Here is a 14,894-nt window from a genome sequence, read left to right as displayed (position 1 = left end):
CACTGAGAATCCTGCGAGATCTCACCACAGCAGCAGAGGTCCAAGGTAAAGTTCTCCTTTCCTGTATTTTTCTTTCCTGCTTGCTATAATTTTGAAGAAAATTTCACCTGCAGACACAGTTCAGTAACATCCTGCTGTATTCCAATAGGGCCCCTACCTCTGATCTGTGCAGATGTTAGCTGACTTGGATCTTCTGTTTCTAACAGACAGTGTGTTTCCTTGCTGGTATTCTGCCTGTAGTCTCATTATCTAATATTCCCTGCATTGAACTGCAGCGCTCCCTTCTCTGAGTAGTTTCTGCAGCTTTCTGTTAAGGGATATACCTTTCATTTTTAGCTGCTTTTTTTCACCACCGTGTGGTGGAAGAGTGCATTGTACCTCAGCAGAGAATTCCCTGTTCAGCACATTGCACACACCGTGTTGCTGCATAGAAAGCGCAGGGCGAATCTCATTTGTCTGTGGCCGTTTTCTGTCTAGGTCACAAATTTTTGTTTCCTCTTCGTAACAGGGAATCTCCATCTCCTAGTCGTTGTTGTCAGGATAGCTACAGGTTTCACGCAGGCTTTATCACAGGATGTTGGACTTGGTTGTGTGAGGGAGAGAGAAACAAGCACAGATGCAGGAAAGCTGCTTCACTGCTGTTGGAAATAAATCGTTGCAGAGATAGTTCTGTTCAGTGGCTTTGAGATCAGGCTGGCCGAGTTCAGACGTGAATGCTGAACTAGACCCGACTTCCTCATCTATAAGGAAACTGAGCTTCTTACATGGTAATTACCTTTGTAACTTCCCAGATTGAGACCCAGTTTAATGAGTTATCCAGGGTGGCCCTTGCTCAGTTGCTTCCCGCTGCTGAAAGCAGGTTCATCCTGCGCAACTTCTGCACACATGATGCCTGGTGAAGCGCATAATAACACCTCGATTTCATGAAGTTTCTTCATTTTGAGCTCATGTGTCGAATAGAAAAGAGCAGTGAAATACTGGCACTAAAAAAAAAAAAAAAAAAATTAAAAAAATGATGTTATATTGATGGGTTTTACTTCTGGCCCTTTCTGCAGCCCAGAGTCTGTGGAAGCTAGTCCAGCTGTCAGTGAGAAGAATGTGTACTCCAGCCACGGCTATGGGGCCACCCAGAAACACAGCTATCGCGGGCTGCCTTACGCAGTGAGTACTCTCTCTGCAGTGAATCAGCTCTTTACTGTCTACTTTATTATTTTCTCCTTGTTCCGTAGTTCTTTGCCTGTTAAGCCGTAGGAGTTTTGGCTTGCTTATTAGGGAACACTGAGTTACAGCTGAGTTCTGCCATACACTTTGCATGTGTGCGTTTATTGTTTGTGAAGTCTTGCATACTCTATAGCAAGCTTTATTAGTGTTCTAGGTGATAGATTTTTAACGGAATGAAGTGTGAATATGTATGAATATATAATATTTTCCTGGTGGTAACTTTATGCCCCATTTGGTTTATTGTCCACTATTTATATTGTTTCAACTGTGCAGATTTTCATATTGGTAACTTATAACTATGAGAAACAAGGAACAGTCAGGAAGAGTGGGAGCATGGCTTTGAAACTAGGGCATGAACAGAACATTTAAGAATTATTGAGGTTTGAGGGGACCTTTTGAGATCACGTAATCCAACCCCCTTGCTCAAGCTGACTCTGCTTGAGCAGGTTGCCCAAGACCACATCGGGTTGGGTTTTGAATATCTCAACAGACAGAAACCCCACAACGTCTCTGGGCAACTGGGTCCAGCGTTTGGCCCCTGGTGTCATCTCGCATTATTAGCAGTACAGCAGTTAATGTTGAAATCGCCTGGTTGTTTTCATAGGTTTTGAATTTAATCCGTTGATGCAGAAGAAAACCATTCACATCTTTCAGAGCTATTGCTTTACTTTCTTGGTAGGCTGAGGGATTCAGAGTGCTGTTTTACACCAGTTGTTAAGCAATAACCTGGGAATTGTGGATTTGGGACTTCAGTTTCTAGGCATCATAATTTCACCTTAAAAGTAGTACTGCAAATACTCGTTTTCAGGATCATAATTATGGAGCCCCTCCTCCTCTAACACCGCCTCCTGTCCAGACCATTATACCTCGTGCAGAACTGAACGGCCTGCATTCGCCTGATGAGGAGAACTCCGGGGACAGTGAGAGCTCCTCAGAAGGAGAATCCATTCCCGCTTGGTGCCACTGCAGTGTCTCCCAAGATGGTTTCCTCCTCAAGTGTGAAAAGTGCAGGTAAGCTTTGGTGCAGTGCAGATCTGGACTGCTCCTCGTGTTGACTTCTCATACCAAACCGTGTCACGTCTGGGCTGTGGGATGGACTTCGTTTTGCTAACTGGAGCGTTCTTTGCGGTACTTTACTTAGTATTGACCCTCCTCCTTTGCGTTGTCAGCCTGACAAGTGTTGGTGGCACCAGGAGTGGAGATGAGGCTGTTAAATTGATGTTCTTATCATCCTGGGCCCCACTGAGGGCACGCATCTTGTGACATCCTGTTGAATTTCAAGTGACTTTACTCCTACAAACCAGCTTCAATTGTGCATTCTCCTTTGGCAGAGGAATGAGCAGGGGGAAGGTGATAAGGCTCCGCCGTCGGAAGCAGGACAACGTGTCAGGTGAGCTTGAGGTTGTAATTCTGATAATGGCGACTTTTGCTTTCTTTCTACAAGACCTTTGTCTTTTGGCTGCTGTAATCATCTGTGATCAATTCCCGCTGATGTTCTTTACTCCCAACAGCTGCGATTTTGTCCTCTCCTTCTGCCTCACCTTAGCTCTTGGGAAAATCAGATTATCTTTTGAACAGAAAAGGGAAATGTTCGTCAGTGCCATTCTGTGAGATATCAAAAGTTTGGGAGACCTGTTCCCAGCTGGGTGGGAAAACTGGGAAGGTGTAGTTTTCTCAGGAAAGAGCTGTGCAGGGTCAAGTCGTCTTGATGAAAATGGACATAAGGATAAGCTGTTCTCTCTGGGATGAATAAAAATGTTACTAACGAAGCACTCCTCTCTACAGGTGGGGACAGCAGTGCAACCGAGAGCTGGGATGAAGAACTTTCTCCCTCTACAGTGCTGTACACAGCTACGCAGCACACCCCTACAAGCATCACGCTGACCGTCAACCGCGTCCGTAGAAGCAAACCTAAGAAGAGGAAGAGAAGTACAGAAAAAGCTCGCGCTGCTCCAAAGGCCAAAAAGATCAAGGTATGTGGAGTGAGACAAGGTTGCACAAATGCTGTGTGGACTATTGTCGAGAGCAGGTTGACGAGCTGGCAGCAGACAAGAAACTTTTGTCCTGTCAGGAATTGCTCTTTTTGGTGCAATAATGTGACGCCTTGTATTTGTGACCTGCTAGAGTACGTGGCTGTTGGTTTAAAAATTACCTTACTGGAACTCCACCCTTATTTCTCAACACTGTCCATTCATGCTCAGAGCTTGGATTCAATTACATATTTTCCTTCTGCTCTATTAGGATGTGGGGAAGTAGCTTTTGGAGTCTGTCTGTTTTGTGGCAAAGGGGATGTTTGTGAATGGAATGAAAGATGAATGGAGCATGGCATTTATTACCAGGCTGTGTTAAGGAATCTGAGCTGCAGAGCTTCTTGGTACTGTCCTTCAGGGACAAAGATAGTGTCACTGTGGAAAACTATGTCGGTAGTGATAAATGTTTGTTGAGGGATAATTTTACTGTCTTGTTTGTGTTCGGGGACTGAAATAATTTTGGATTGCTTATATTGGAATGCAAGTCTGTGAGCAGCTGGTTCTTTCCCGTCATCTGCTAGCTTTACCGTGGTTTTCCCCAGGTTAGATTTCCCTTGAAGTTCTAGTAGGCACTGACTGATTAAATAAAAGACTGGGAGCAGGAGCCATGTGAGGTCTTCAGGTTTTTTTTTTTTTTGTTGTGAACCAGCTTGATTCTATTGCTGGCCCTTTCTTCTGTCAAAGCAAGTGGGGTTAGTCAGGATAGTTTTGATCTTGAGATCTTTACTAAGTATGAGGCGAGGCTTTTTAGTTCAGAAATCCTGACCATCAAGCTTTTCAGCAGTTTCCACTGGATTTGCATTGCAGAGTCTTTTTGTACAAGTCCATTGCTGCTTGTGTAGGTCTTCCTGTAATTCTTGCCATCTTTCATTAAGGGTTGGTCTGTTGGAGTAAGATTTAGTGTGGTTCTGGGACCAATTCTGAAAAAATATATACTACTTTGTGTTTTGTTTTGTTTTTTCTCCTTGTTTGGGGGATAGGCCTTTCGAGAGGGCTCCCGGAAGTCTCTGAGGATGAAGGTGAGTAGAACTGGGAACGCTTGGTGGTGGCGGTGGGTTTTTCTCCCTGTATTTTGTGTCTGTCTTGGTTTGCCTGGGGAATTTTTGATTGTGGTACCAGCCTCAGAGTAATCTCAAGCCTTGCCGTGCACCACAAGCAGGCCTATTCAAAAGGGAATTGCCCCTTGAACCTTGCTTTTGCTTCCAGTAACTTTCTGTAAGGTAATGTCATCCAGTTCCAGATCTGACTGATTCATGACACCTGGGAGTGGGGTGTTTGATGTAAGGGATGTAGAACTGGTTGTGGCCACTCTTCTGCGAGGTCAGTTATCATTTGATTGCATCAAAGTTATTTGAAGCTTGGCCATCAAAGTAGTGCACAGCTTTAATGTTGGGAGTCCCTTGCAGTGTCACCTTGTTTCTTTCCACATCCTCTTACTAGGGATGGATGAGATGATAAGTTTATCTGTGACCTTCTGCAATACTGGTAGGTGTGGCTATCTGATAGAAAACTTATTTGACAAAAAGAAAAGAAAAAATAGATTTGCACTTTGAGCTAAATGTGCTCCTAGAAACACAACAGGTGCCTTAAAGTTCACCCAGTTCCATCTGCCCCTGATGCTGTAGCTGACAGTGGCTTCTTGCAGGTGGCTCAGAGGAAACAGGACAACCCTGTGGTGTGTCTTGTCTGTACACTCCTGTCTCCATAGTGTGCAAGTGCCCCGAAAGGGTAAAAATACATGGAAACTCTTAATGCTTTTGATATATACGATGAAAAGAAAGATGGTTCTTCAGTGGTCCTTGTCACTAATACCTCAGTGTCACATATGTGTCAGTCTCTTATGAAGCCAGTTAAGTTACTGATCTCTGGAATATCATTTGTTGAATTACTTCAACTGTTGTCAAGTAAAAAATTAAGTTTAATGGATTTTTTTGGTTTTCCTACCAGTTTCTTCTTTTCCCTGCCTTACAAGATGGTATAAATGGCAATCTGCTTTTGTCCTCTTTTCTTTATACTGCTTAGGACTTGCAGTTTTAGCCTTCTGGGTATTAGCTTATGCTTTACATTCAGTTTCGTGAAACCTTGGTGACCATTTAGCTAGAGGGTTCAGCATTATTTTGGGATCAATCACTGCAAAGATTGAGATGCAATCAGCACCTTCTAGCATTGTGTTGGGCATGAGTGGGTTGACTGTGGGACAAACCTACATGAGATTTATTTGCCTTCGTGTGTTGTGTGCCTTTGGATTTTTGATCTACTTAATTATTTTGCCAAAGGGACTTAAAAAAGCTTTTTGTGGACATGTGCTAGCTTAATTTTCTTACGTGTAACAGGGCCAAGTACCAGCTCTCAAGAGGTCTTAGTCCTGCACAAAGTTCTCCATAAATTCCCAAGTGTCACAGTTGTGCAACGTTATGGAGGATGCAAGTTCTGAAAACGGTGTCCTCATAACTGACGCTTTCTTAGCTTTGAACAGATTTGCCTTTTTTGCAGCATATTCATACGCTCAGAGAACTGTGGATAGTGTTTTCCTCATCGTGTGCTAGCTGTTCACCCTTTGCTGTTTGGTGCAGAATTCCCCTTCTGAAGCACATGCCTTGGATGAAAACACAGCCGAAGGGTGGGAGAACCGAATACGACTCTGGACGGATCAGTACGAAGAAGCCTTTACAAACCAATATAGTGCTGATGTCCAGAACTTGTTGGAGCGTCATCTAAACTCTAACAAAGACTGTGTGGGCAAAACTGTGATGCTAGACACGATCAACAAAACAGAACTGGCTTGCAATAATACCGTCATCGGGTCCCAGATGCAGGTAAGAACCGTTGGGACAGAAGTGGGGCATGGCTGGTCCTTTGGTTTCTAGACATTAGGTGTGGGCACGAGGGAGCGATATCATAGCTGGTCATACATATAACATCAGGCCAATAGGTGTAGATTTGATATAAAAGGGAACAGAAGAGATGCCAGTACCAAGATAGATTCAAAACCACATTCAGCCAAATCAGTGTTGCTAAGTTGGGGATGTTTTGTACAGTTCTGTAATATGGTTCACAGGTGTTTTACCTTAAATTGAATGGCTTGAGGCAAAACCAGATCTATCACTTGCTGGAGATAGGACACTTCCGGCTTCCCAGCTGAGTTTTCCTGTCCTCTTGTTTTTTTGGTTTTTTTTTAGCTCTTCCCCTGCCCTTTTGTTTTTTTTCCTGGCTCATGTTGTGTGGAAAACTCTCTTAAAAAATCTTTCAACATTATTTCAATATTTTGGATGATTATTTGGACTCTGGTAACTTTCAAATACTTCACAACTACAGCTGATTTTAGGGAACTGTCTCTCCCTAACTTCTCTGTTCCAAGATGTGCAATAATTGGTGTCTTACCAGCTTTATGGAGTGCACATAGACAAAGAGAAACAGAAAAAGGATGTGTTTGTGTGGTGTATGTCCTCTGTGGTACTTTTCTCAGATGATGTTTCATCTGGTCCATGCTTTATTGAACAGAGAGCAGCATTCCCACTTAGTTCAGGCTTTGTAGGGCTTCCTTGTCCAGGAGAACAGAGGTAGGTGTAACTGAGAAGGATGGACTCCAAACCAGATGTGGGGCAGCTCTTCTGTAGAAGGGGAGCAGAGTCAGAAACCTGAACATCAGGTCTGTGTTTGTGCTTGAATCATTCTTGTTTATATCAGTTGACTCACTGCTCCATGAAGTTCACCTGATCCCTCCCACCTTTTCCTTCTGCTTTCATGTAGGTGAAGCACATCAGGCAGAGCACAGATATTGCCAGTAAGGGAGAGTGCAGAAAGAGGACTTTGAACCCAACTTCCTTCCACTCTTGCCTCTAGTTCTGCAATAATAAGACTTCTGTGGGGGTTGGCTAGGTGAGTGGCTTTCCTAAAGAGAGCAGCTGAGGAAATACAGGGAAGAAAAAATTCTGCTTCTCTAGTAATCTTAATATTTTCTGGGTCCAAAGGTAAACTTTTCTGTCTCCTTCAAATAAGGAAAAGTTCTGAAATAAGTAATAAAACATGTTTCTTTTTATGAACTTCATAGAGTACAGCAAACCAGATGATTATAAAAGATACCGTGCATAAATGTGCTTGTTCTTGTCATACTTCCTTGCCGTCTCCCTTCCCTGTACAGACATAGGTTTTCCCACAGGGAAAAGTGGCCTGCATTCCAACTCAGAAGACTCCAAATGTGATATACCCTAAAGAAACAAAAATATAGAAAGTTGCAAAGCCTCATAGTGAGCTGCAGTTGTTCTAAACAAGCTTTAGGTAGGTACCCGTCATTCCACGTGCTGGGAAAGTATAAAGGGACTTTGTGGCGTTCCAGTTCCTTTTGGATACTGAGGCAGGGCCAGGTGGCCATCCTGGGCTGTGCTGGTCACCCCTCCTGTCCTTGTTTTTGCTCAGCAGGTGGCTGTGGAGTGTTGCGAGGAGGTTGTCCTGCCCAGGTATGGAGTGTGTGCACTCTCATCCTGTGCTTTATATTGTCATTCTACTCATTTGTCTCCCCTTTATTAGACAAACTGAGAAGGCTTCTTGGTTTGCATCACTTGCCTCCTAACAAGGTATCATGGCTGGACGTAAAAATAGCTTTTCTCGGAGATAAGGAAATCGGTACTTTGAGGGAGAAAAAAAGTTAGGAAGGTTGTATCAACATGCAGATGAGAGCTGTGTGTAGGACATGGGTGTCAGAAATGCTGTATTTGGCCATGAAAACGCTGCAGAGAGTAGAAAAGAGTAAAAATGTTTTATACGCCCTGCGTACTGTCACAATGGAGAGAGTTGTTTGACTTGGATAAGCAACGGTGCAAGTGTAATCTCTGTATACTTAAAAAAAAAAAAAAAAAAAAAAAAAGAGAGAGAAGACAAAAGTGTGACCTAACAGCTTCCCCAAGCCAGGACGAGTAGGGAAAGATGGATTAAGGAGTTATCCATGCAGGATATGGGATTTTGATCATTTAAGTGTTTCAGATAAACCCCTTTTCAACTGTCCTAATGATGCAGAGGGAAACTTGTGAAAATATGAAGCTATTAAATAATAAAAATAACTGAATAAAATAGCATTGGAAGTCATCTTAGTGCAGGCTACTGCCAGATGCTCGACAAACTGAAAGCTGGGAATCACTTTCTCTGCCTGCTGTTACCAAACCAAACCCAGCATCAGTATTTGCCCTTTGTCACCTCTGATAATTGCTGACTTGCTCAAACCCCTGATTGATTTCACATTCTGAAGTGCAAAGTGAAAAGACCTTTATAAAATACAGCCACTGAGTATTATGCAGATGTTGCTCTGCAAACATATCAGAACGGTTCTGTTTGATTAGCAGTCAGCAATCCCTAGCCTAGGACAGGAATAAATCATTTTTTCTTTTCACACATGAAAGCATAGCAGCTAATCCTCTTCATAGTTCTAAAATCAGAAAACGAAAACAAGCTGAACTAAGGTCTTGCCAGAAAAGCTGTGAGATCATTTCTGTTTTCCCCAACTCGTTTGCTCAGTGTTACAGATGCAGAGCTTCTGATTCCTTTGTGGATTGTCTTCTCCTCCCACCACCCACCTCAGCCCACCCATGTTCCTCAAGCTCTTCACCAGTATCAGGTGAACAAGAATACAAATCATGGGCTGAAGGCAAGAGTGAAGGCAACGAGACACTAACATCTCTGAAAGATACTAAGAGAGTGTCACAGAGTAGTAGAATAATTTAGGTTGGGAGGAACCACTGAAGGTCATCTGGTCCAGCCTTCCTGTGTAGGGCCGGCTTTGATGAGAAATTGATTATAACAGCAAACAAGTGGTAGCATAGAAACAAAATTATTCAACTAGAGACACACTTATGTCTCAGTCCTAATTTATCTACTAATTTCAGATACGTTGTCCTTATCTCCTGTCACACACCAGCAAATCTAATCCCATTTATTCAATCTCTGTTACCACAGCTGGATAGTACAAAGTGTATCCAATGATTTTAAAATATATTAGCAACAGAAAGCTCCTGCTGCTCTCGGCAATGTACACAGTCTTACCCTGCAGTTCACTTGCGTCATGGATTTGTTGATCAGAAATCAAGGCCAGCAGTGTGGCTTCTTAGTCTGGGAGTAATGTGTTTCCTCTATGCCAGTTCAGTTGACTTGGGGAATCCTCTGTGAGCTCCCATCAGGACCTGAGATACGAAGAGACAAACGATGCCCTGCAAGGTTTTTCAGAGTCTCCAATACACACATGCAAGTTTTTCCAATTGCCAGCAGATACAGTGGTATGAAAGAGAGATATATTGCCTGTAGACATGATAAATGTAGCACTGCGTGTACCTCTAAGAGGAGATCTGAAATAGCAAGACTCCCATCTGCGTAGGTTCCTGCATTACTCCCATTTGCATAGGTTTCAAATGAGTATTTTTATAAAGCTATCTTTATTCTGGACCTGAGCGAGAGAAGTCAACAAATAGATCTGACTTCACTGGCTGATCCGAGATACGAAAACAGAGGGTCATCTTCTTCCCAAAGAGGTTTAATTCAAGGCACGTACAAGATTGCTACAAAAAAAAAGAAGGTTTGTGGTTTAATACTTACCTGTGATCAGTACGGAGAGTTTCCTTTGGTTCCCAGTGCCGAGTGCTGCATTAACTTTATTTTCACAAGGTCAGAATGTTACACATTCTGTCATTGTCCAGACCAAGCCCCTTCTTACGGTAATGTGATTTTTACCCATTTGAGCAGACTGCTCGATAGCTGCTTCTAAAAAGAGGGTTTTATCAGGAAAAGTTGGGATCTTGCTTTTAATGAAATCTTGTGGTTTACTTCTAATTTACGTAGATGACTGTCATTATTACTGAAGTAAGAACACTTATGCCTCAATTCACTCTGGAAAAGTATCAAAACCAGCTCCTTATGAGCAGGGAAGAGCAGGCACAGCTCTTGTGGTGAGGCAGACAACCATCTTCACATCATTTTTACTTGCAGAGAGGTTCAATCTGTTAAGCAAGAAAAGTTCTTTGTTTTTATGGAAGAAGTCTTTCCTATGCCCTAGTGCTTATAACGTCCCTTCCATTATTCTATAAAATGGGTTTTGTTTGGAAGTCTGTGCGTAAAGGATGTTGTGGTTTCGTACTGTCAAGACACATTGTTGTGAAAATCCATTGTAATACAGCTGTAGACTTTAACATAAAGAAGATACAGCAAACTGTCACTACTCAGTTAAAAATGTATTCCTTCATGTTAAAAAAAAAAAACCAAAACAAAACAAAAAATCCACAGTGCTAGTTGAGCAGGCAGATGAAGAGAAGTTTCTGGATGGAGTCGGAAATGGCCAGCTTAGATCTTTGGCCTGTTAGCTAGAACGTATCATCCTCTGCAGAGGGAAGAGCTTGTGCTTTTTCCTCTGAATGTGTGATAACCCACAATTTAGGGAGGATTTGAGTTATTCTGTCTGTGGAAGTGGCCATAATTGCAGAGCGGTTCCCTGCTAGCAGCAACTGACAGGTCTGGTTGTGCCTCCTAGCTGCAAGACCAAAATACTTGGTCTGATAGATTTGTGAGACTTCCTGTTGAAGGAAAAGGAAAAAATACTTTTTGCTTTTGATAAATGCTGTCAAGATCATTGGTCATTATTAAACTGTTACAGAATAAACAGTATATTCACCTGGCAGAGTTTGTGTGTTGCTATTAGAATAATTTTTCTTTTCGTATAGGTAAAATATTCTTCATGCGTTAGAGGCCTTTGGTTTAAAGTCTTGTATTTTGCTCTGGTTTTTGTTACAGCTGCAGCTGGGAAGGGTGACTCGGGTTCAGAAGCACCGGAAGATCCTGAGGGCAGCAAGAGACTTGGCACTTGATACCCTTATAATTGAGTATCGAGGGAAGGTTATGTTACGACAGCAATTCGAGGTCAATGGGCATTTCTTCAAAAAGTAAGAGTACTATGAAGTGATTAGTATGAGAGCATCACGGCATGGAGAGACTCGTGTCTCTGTGGGATAATGCACACTGCCAGGGCCCCTGTCAGCTGTGCCATCCATAGAAACGTGAAATCAAATATCCAACCTCAGCTTGATGCTCTGCTTATGGGCTAAAACCCTCTGAATTAGATCTTTTAAACTGTGATGACAGAAATGCATAGGTGTCCAGAGTGATAGCACTGGTGGAAGCGCTGCTTCCTGTGGAGTCAGGGATACCTGTTGTAAGTGCTGTGGGAATTGGATGTTTTAGGATTGAGACATTCTGTTACTTCTCCAGGCCATATCCCTTTGTGCTGTTCTACTCCAAGTTCAATGGCGTTGAAATGTGCGTTGATGCCCGCACCTTTGGTAACGATGCCAGGTTCATCAGGCGTTCCTGCACTCCAAACGCAGAGGTAAATTCTCTCTTCACCATCACCGTAATTGCAATGTTTTACATGTTTTACACAGGCTTAGTGCATTCCCTTTTTATGGGTATTCAAACGTAAATGCAGTAGAGGGAGTAAATTCTCTGCATCTCTTGCTTGCTTAATGGTTTATGCTTGAAAGGTGAGAATGTTTGGGAATGTGAGGTTTTTCTTTGGAAGGGAAGGTTTATTTTATGGCTTTTCTTTGCTGCAGAATGATAGGGCAAGCAGGTGGTAGTAAGTGGAAAAGCACAGGATGAGACAAGAGCAATGAAGCAAGCTTTTTCCCTGTGGCAAATTTGGGATAATTATTCGTGGAATAGATAAGAGCTACTTTGCAGAAGGAGGCTTCCCTGTTGGAAGTAAGGAGTGCAACTTGTGGAGATGTTAGTTTCTCTCTACTTTGTTTAACAAGGTTCGTCATGTGATTGCTGATGGGATGATCCACCTGTGTATCTATGCTGTTGCCACCATTGCCAAGGACACAGAGGTTACCATCGCCTTTGACTATGAGTACAACATCTGGTGAGTCCTTCACCTCACCCAGGAGCTCTCCACTGCCCTCCTGGACTGGACATCTTCCTCCAGCCCTTTCCTCGCATTCTACATTTTGCTCCGTTTTCTACTGAAATGCATTTTCCGGCTATTCTGTCCAGTTCTGCTGGCATATTCTCCAATAGAGGCCATAAGGTAGCCTGCTGTCCTTGCTTTGGCACCTGGTGAGATGTTTAGTAGGAGATGCATTGAATGTCTCTGTACGAGGGTTGAGAAATGAAGAGTGACACGAATTATGTTTGTGTTTTGGAGCAGCAACTATAAAGTGGACTGTGCATGTCACAAGGGGAACCGGAATTGCCCTGTACAGAAACGTAGCCCAAATGCTGCAGAACACCTACCTCCACCTGTTTTAGGCACACTGATTGGGGCAGAAACACGCCGGCGAAAAGCCCGTCGAAAGGAGCTAGAAATGGAACAGCAGGGCATTGCATCGGATGAGAACAGCAGTCAACAAACAGAGGAAGTTCCTGAGGGACCTCCAGCAGTCAGTGACAATGAGGTAAAACCCTTGACACTTTGTTGTAAATATTTTTATAGTTCAGTGGTGTGGAATCTGATCCAATACAGCACTGGGATCTTCAGAACAGTAACTGTGGGAGGCCTTTTTTAAACCTTTAGCACCTTAGATTAACATAGGAATCTTGATAACTTTAAAACAGTACCAGATATTGTTCGATGTACTAAGTCTGCGCTTCTCTTTCAGGTGGCAGAGAAGGAGGAGAAACAAGAAGGGGAGAAAGAGGAGCCTGTAGATGAGCAGGGAGCCTTGGTCCACAGCCGACGGGCAAGTACCTTTCTTAGTCTGGGTATCATCCCCCTTAGGACTTGCTTCATTCCAACAGGTCCAGTTGATTATTTCACTTGTTTCAACACAAATTCCAACTGTCAGTGGTCTTCAGTAAACCAAAAACCACCCAGGTTGACTCCACATCACAGGATTTATGTTTGGGTACTGCACATTAGAAGGTATAGGACAGATCTGTTTGCTGATTGAAAGATTTAACTGTTACTTTCAGGGCTGTTCTGTAGTCTAAATCACACCATTAACCAGACAATCAGCACCAGATTCAAAAAAGTTCCTGTTCCTCTTCCTTGTTGCCAGTACAAGAATTTATGGAGCCATATAGAATCATAGAATAGTTTGGATTGGAAGAGACCTTTAAAGGTCACCTAGTCCAACCCCCAAGCAATGTGCAGAAACATCTTCAACTAGATCATAGCATGAAGCAGATTTTTGTTAAAACTTGACCCGTTTTGCTGGGTTGGGTTTGCGAATATGTATCTTTTCCATCTATGGGTTCATAAACATGTTGCCATGTGGGAAAAGGGCAAAAGTTAGAGGGGTAGATCACCGAAAGCATTATTGGCAACAAGTCAACGAAATTTGGTATGTTCTTTATTAGGAAATGCCTTTGTGCTCCCAGATCGTTGTTGTGTTAATCAGTCGTCTTGATTAAAATCTTAGTGCTCTTGGATGTTGGATAGCACAGTCCCTTCTCAGCCACCTTCCGTACTGAGGAGAGCTGTGGGGTTTTTTTCTTGTGCTTCTCATGGCACCAGGTATTGCTCCCTGAGTTAGAATGTTTTATGCATGTGGATGGAGCTGTTCTGGTTCTACTTAATAATAAAATAAAACACCAATGCACGCACCCCAAATAAACTACAACAACAAACAAACAAACGAAAACAAACAAAAAACCAACAAAACCCAAAAAAACCCCCAACAATGACAAAAAACACCAAAAAAACCCCAAAGCAAAACACAAAAAACCCAAACCAACCAAACAAAAAACAAACAAAAAACAAATCAAAAAAACCCCACCCAAAAAGCCTGAACAAAACCGACCAAAAACCCAAGGAAGACAAAAAAGTGCTCCCATCCTACCAGCCAACACACGTATTGGAGCTAGGAGTTCCCTGGTTTTTGTTTGTTCACCAAATACCTTAATCACCCATCTTCCTCTAATTGGAGATACGGATCTTCCATGTGCAAATTTCTTGCAAATGCTTTAAGTGTTAAGATAGTGCAGCAAATTGCAGAGCAGAGAGAGGGCTATCCAGTGGAGACATCCTTGGATTATCTCATGGATTTTTTTAGAACAGGCAAGATGAAACAGTCAGTTTCTACTGAAATTTGACTGAGAGCAGTCACCCATCAGGCTGGCCTCAGGCTTGGAGGGAAGATTTTGTTTTAATGCAGGGCCGCTGATCTCTTTCTGGGACAGTATGGTTCAAGAAGTGTTAGTTCCCCATGAGCCTGTAAGCCCTGTTCCTGTACGTTGCACCAGTTAATCTCCTTTAATGGGATTCAGTTTTCTATACTTGGCACCAGGTAAATACCTGTATCTGTACTTTTCCCAGTCTTTTTTTTTTTTTTTTGGTCTGTATTAAATATTTTTGAACAGAAAACTATAAAGGCCAGGCTGCTGTGATTGAGCACTGATGGGTGCTTTGAGATACTTCCTCCTTCATGACAAGTTTCAGAAGGCACTTGACCCCACTTCTTGAAATTCACTTGGTTCAGCCTGGTTTTTGCCAGTCACTGCAGCATTATTGTACTGGGCCGTTTACATGCATAATTACCAATTATTTCTGACACAGCCAGGTGTTAAGATTTCCTGTGCTTTTTGTTTACCTTACAAATACCTTTGTTTTGCCTCTCTATTCTCTCACGTCTGTTTTTCTTATCCACTATGTAAGCTGCTTAGACAAGG

General features: G+C 42.7%; 1 protein-coding gene across 1 annotated transcript in view; it reads left to right on the top strand.

Moving 5' to 3' along the window:
- SETD5 (SET domain containing 5) overlaps positions 1–14,894 on the top strand; it is a 67,253-nt gene that overhangs the window by 28,694 nt on the left and 23,665 nt on the right. Inside the window, exons 3-13 of the mRNA XM_065642615.1 lie at positions 1,056–1,161; positions 2,030–2,232; positions 2,553–2,611; positions 3,007–3,194; positions 4,232–4,270; positions 5,825–6,067; positions 11,019–11,167; positions 11,493–11,610; positions 12,038–12,147; positions 12,433–12,679; positions 12,884–12,964. Coding sequence (XP_065498687.1) covers positions 1,056–1,161; positions 2,030–2,232; positions 2,553–2,611; positions 3,007–3,194; positions 4,232–4,270; positions 5,825–6,067; positions 11,019–11,167; positions 11,493–11,610; positions 12,038–12,147; positions 12,433–12,679; positions 12,884–12,964 — 1,543 coding nt within the window. The remainder of the gene's footprint in view (positions 1–1,055; positions 1,162–2,029; positions 2,233–2,552; positions 2,612–3,006; positions 3,195–4,231; positions 4,271–5,824; positions 6,068–11,018; positions 11,168–11,492; positions 11,611–12,037; positions 12,148–12,432; positions 12,680–12,883; positions 12,965–14,894) is intronic.

The sequence above is a fragment of the Caloenas nicobarica genome, chromosome 11 (assembly GCF_036013445.1).
Source record: "Caloenas nicobarica isolate bCalNic1 chromosome 11, bCalNic1.hap1, whole genome shotgun sequence".
NCBI lineage: Eukaryota > Metazoa > Chordata > Aves > Columbiformes > Columbidae > Caloenas > Caloenas nicobarica.
The sequence above is the reverse complement of the archived record's forward strand: the minus strand, read 5'-3'. Positions and strand labels throughout refer to the sequence as shown.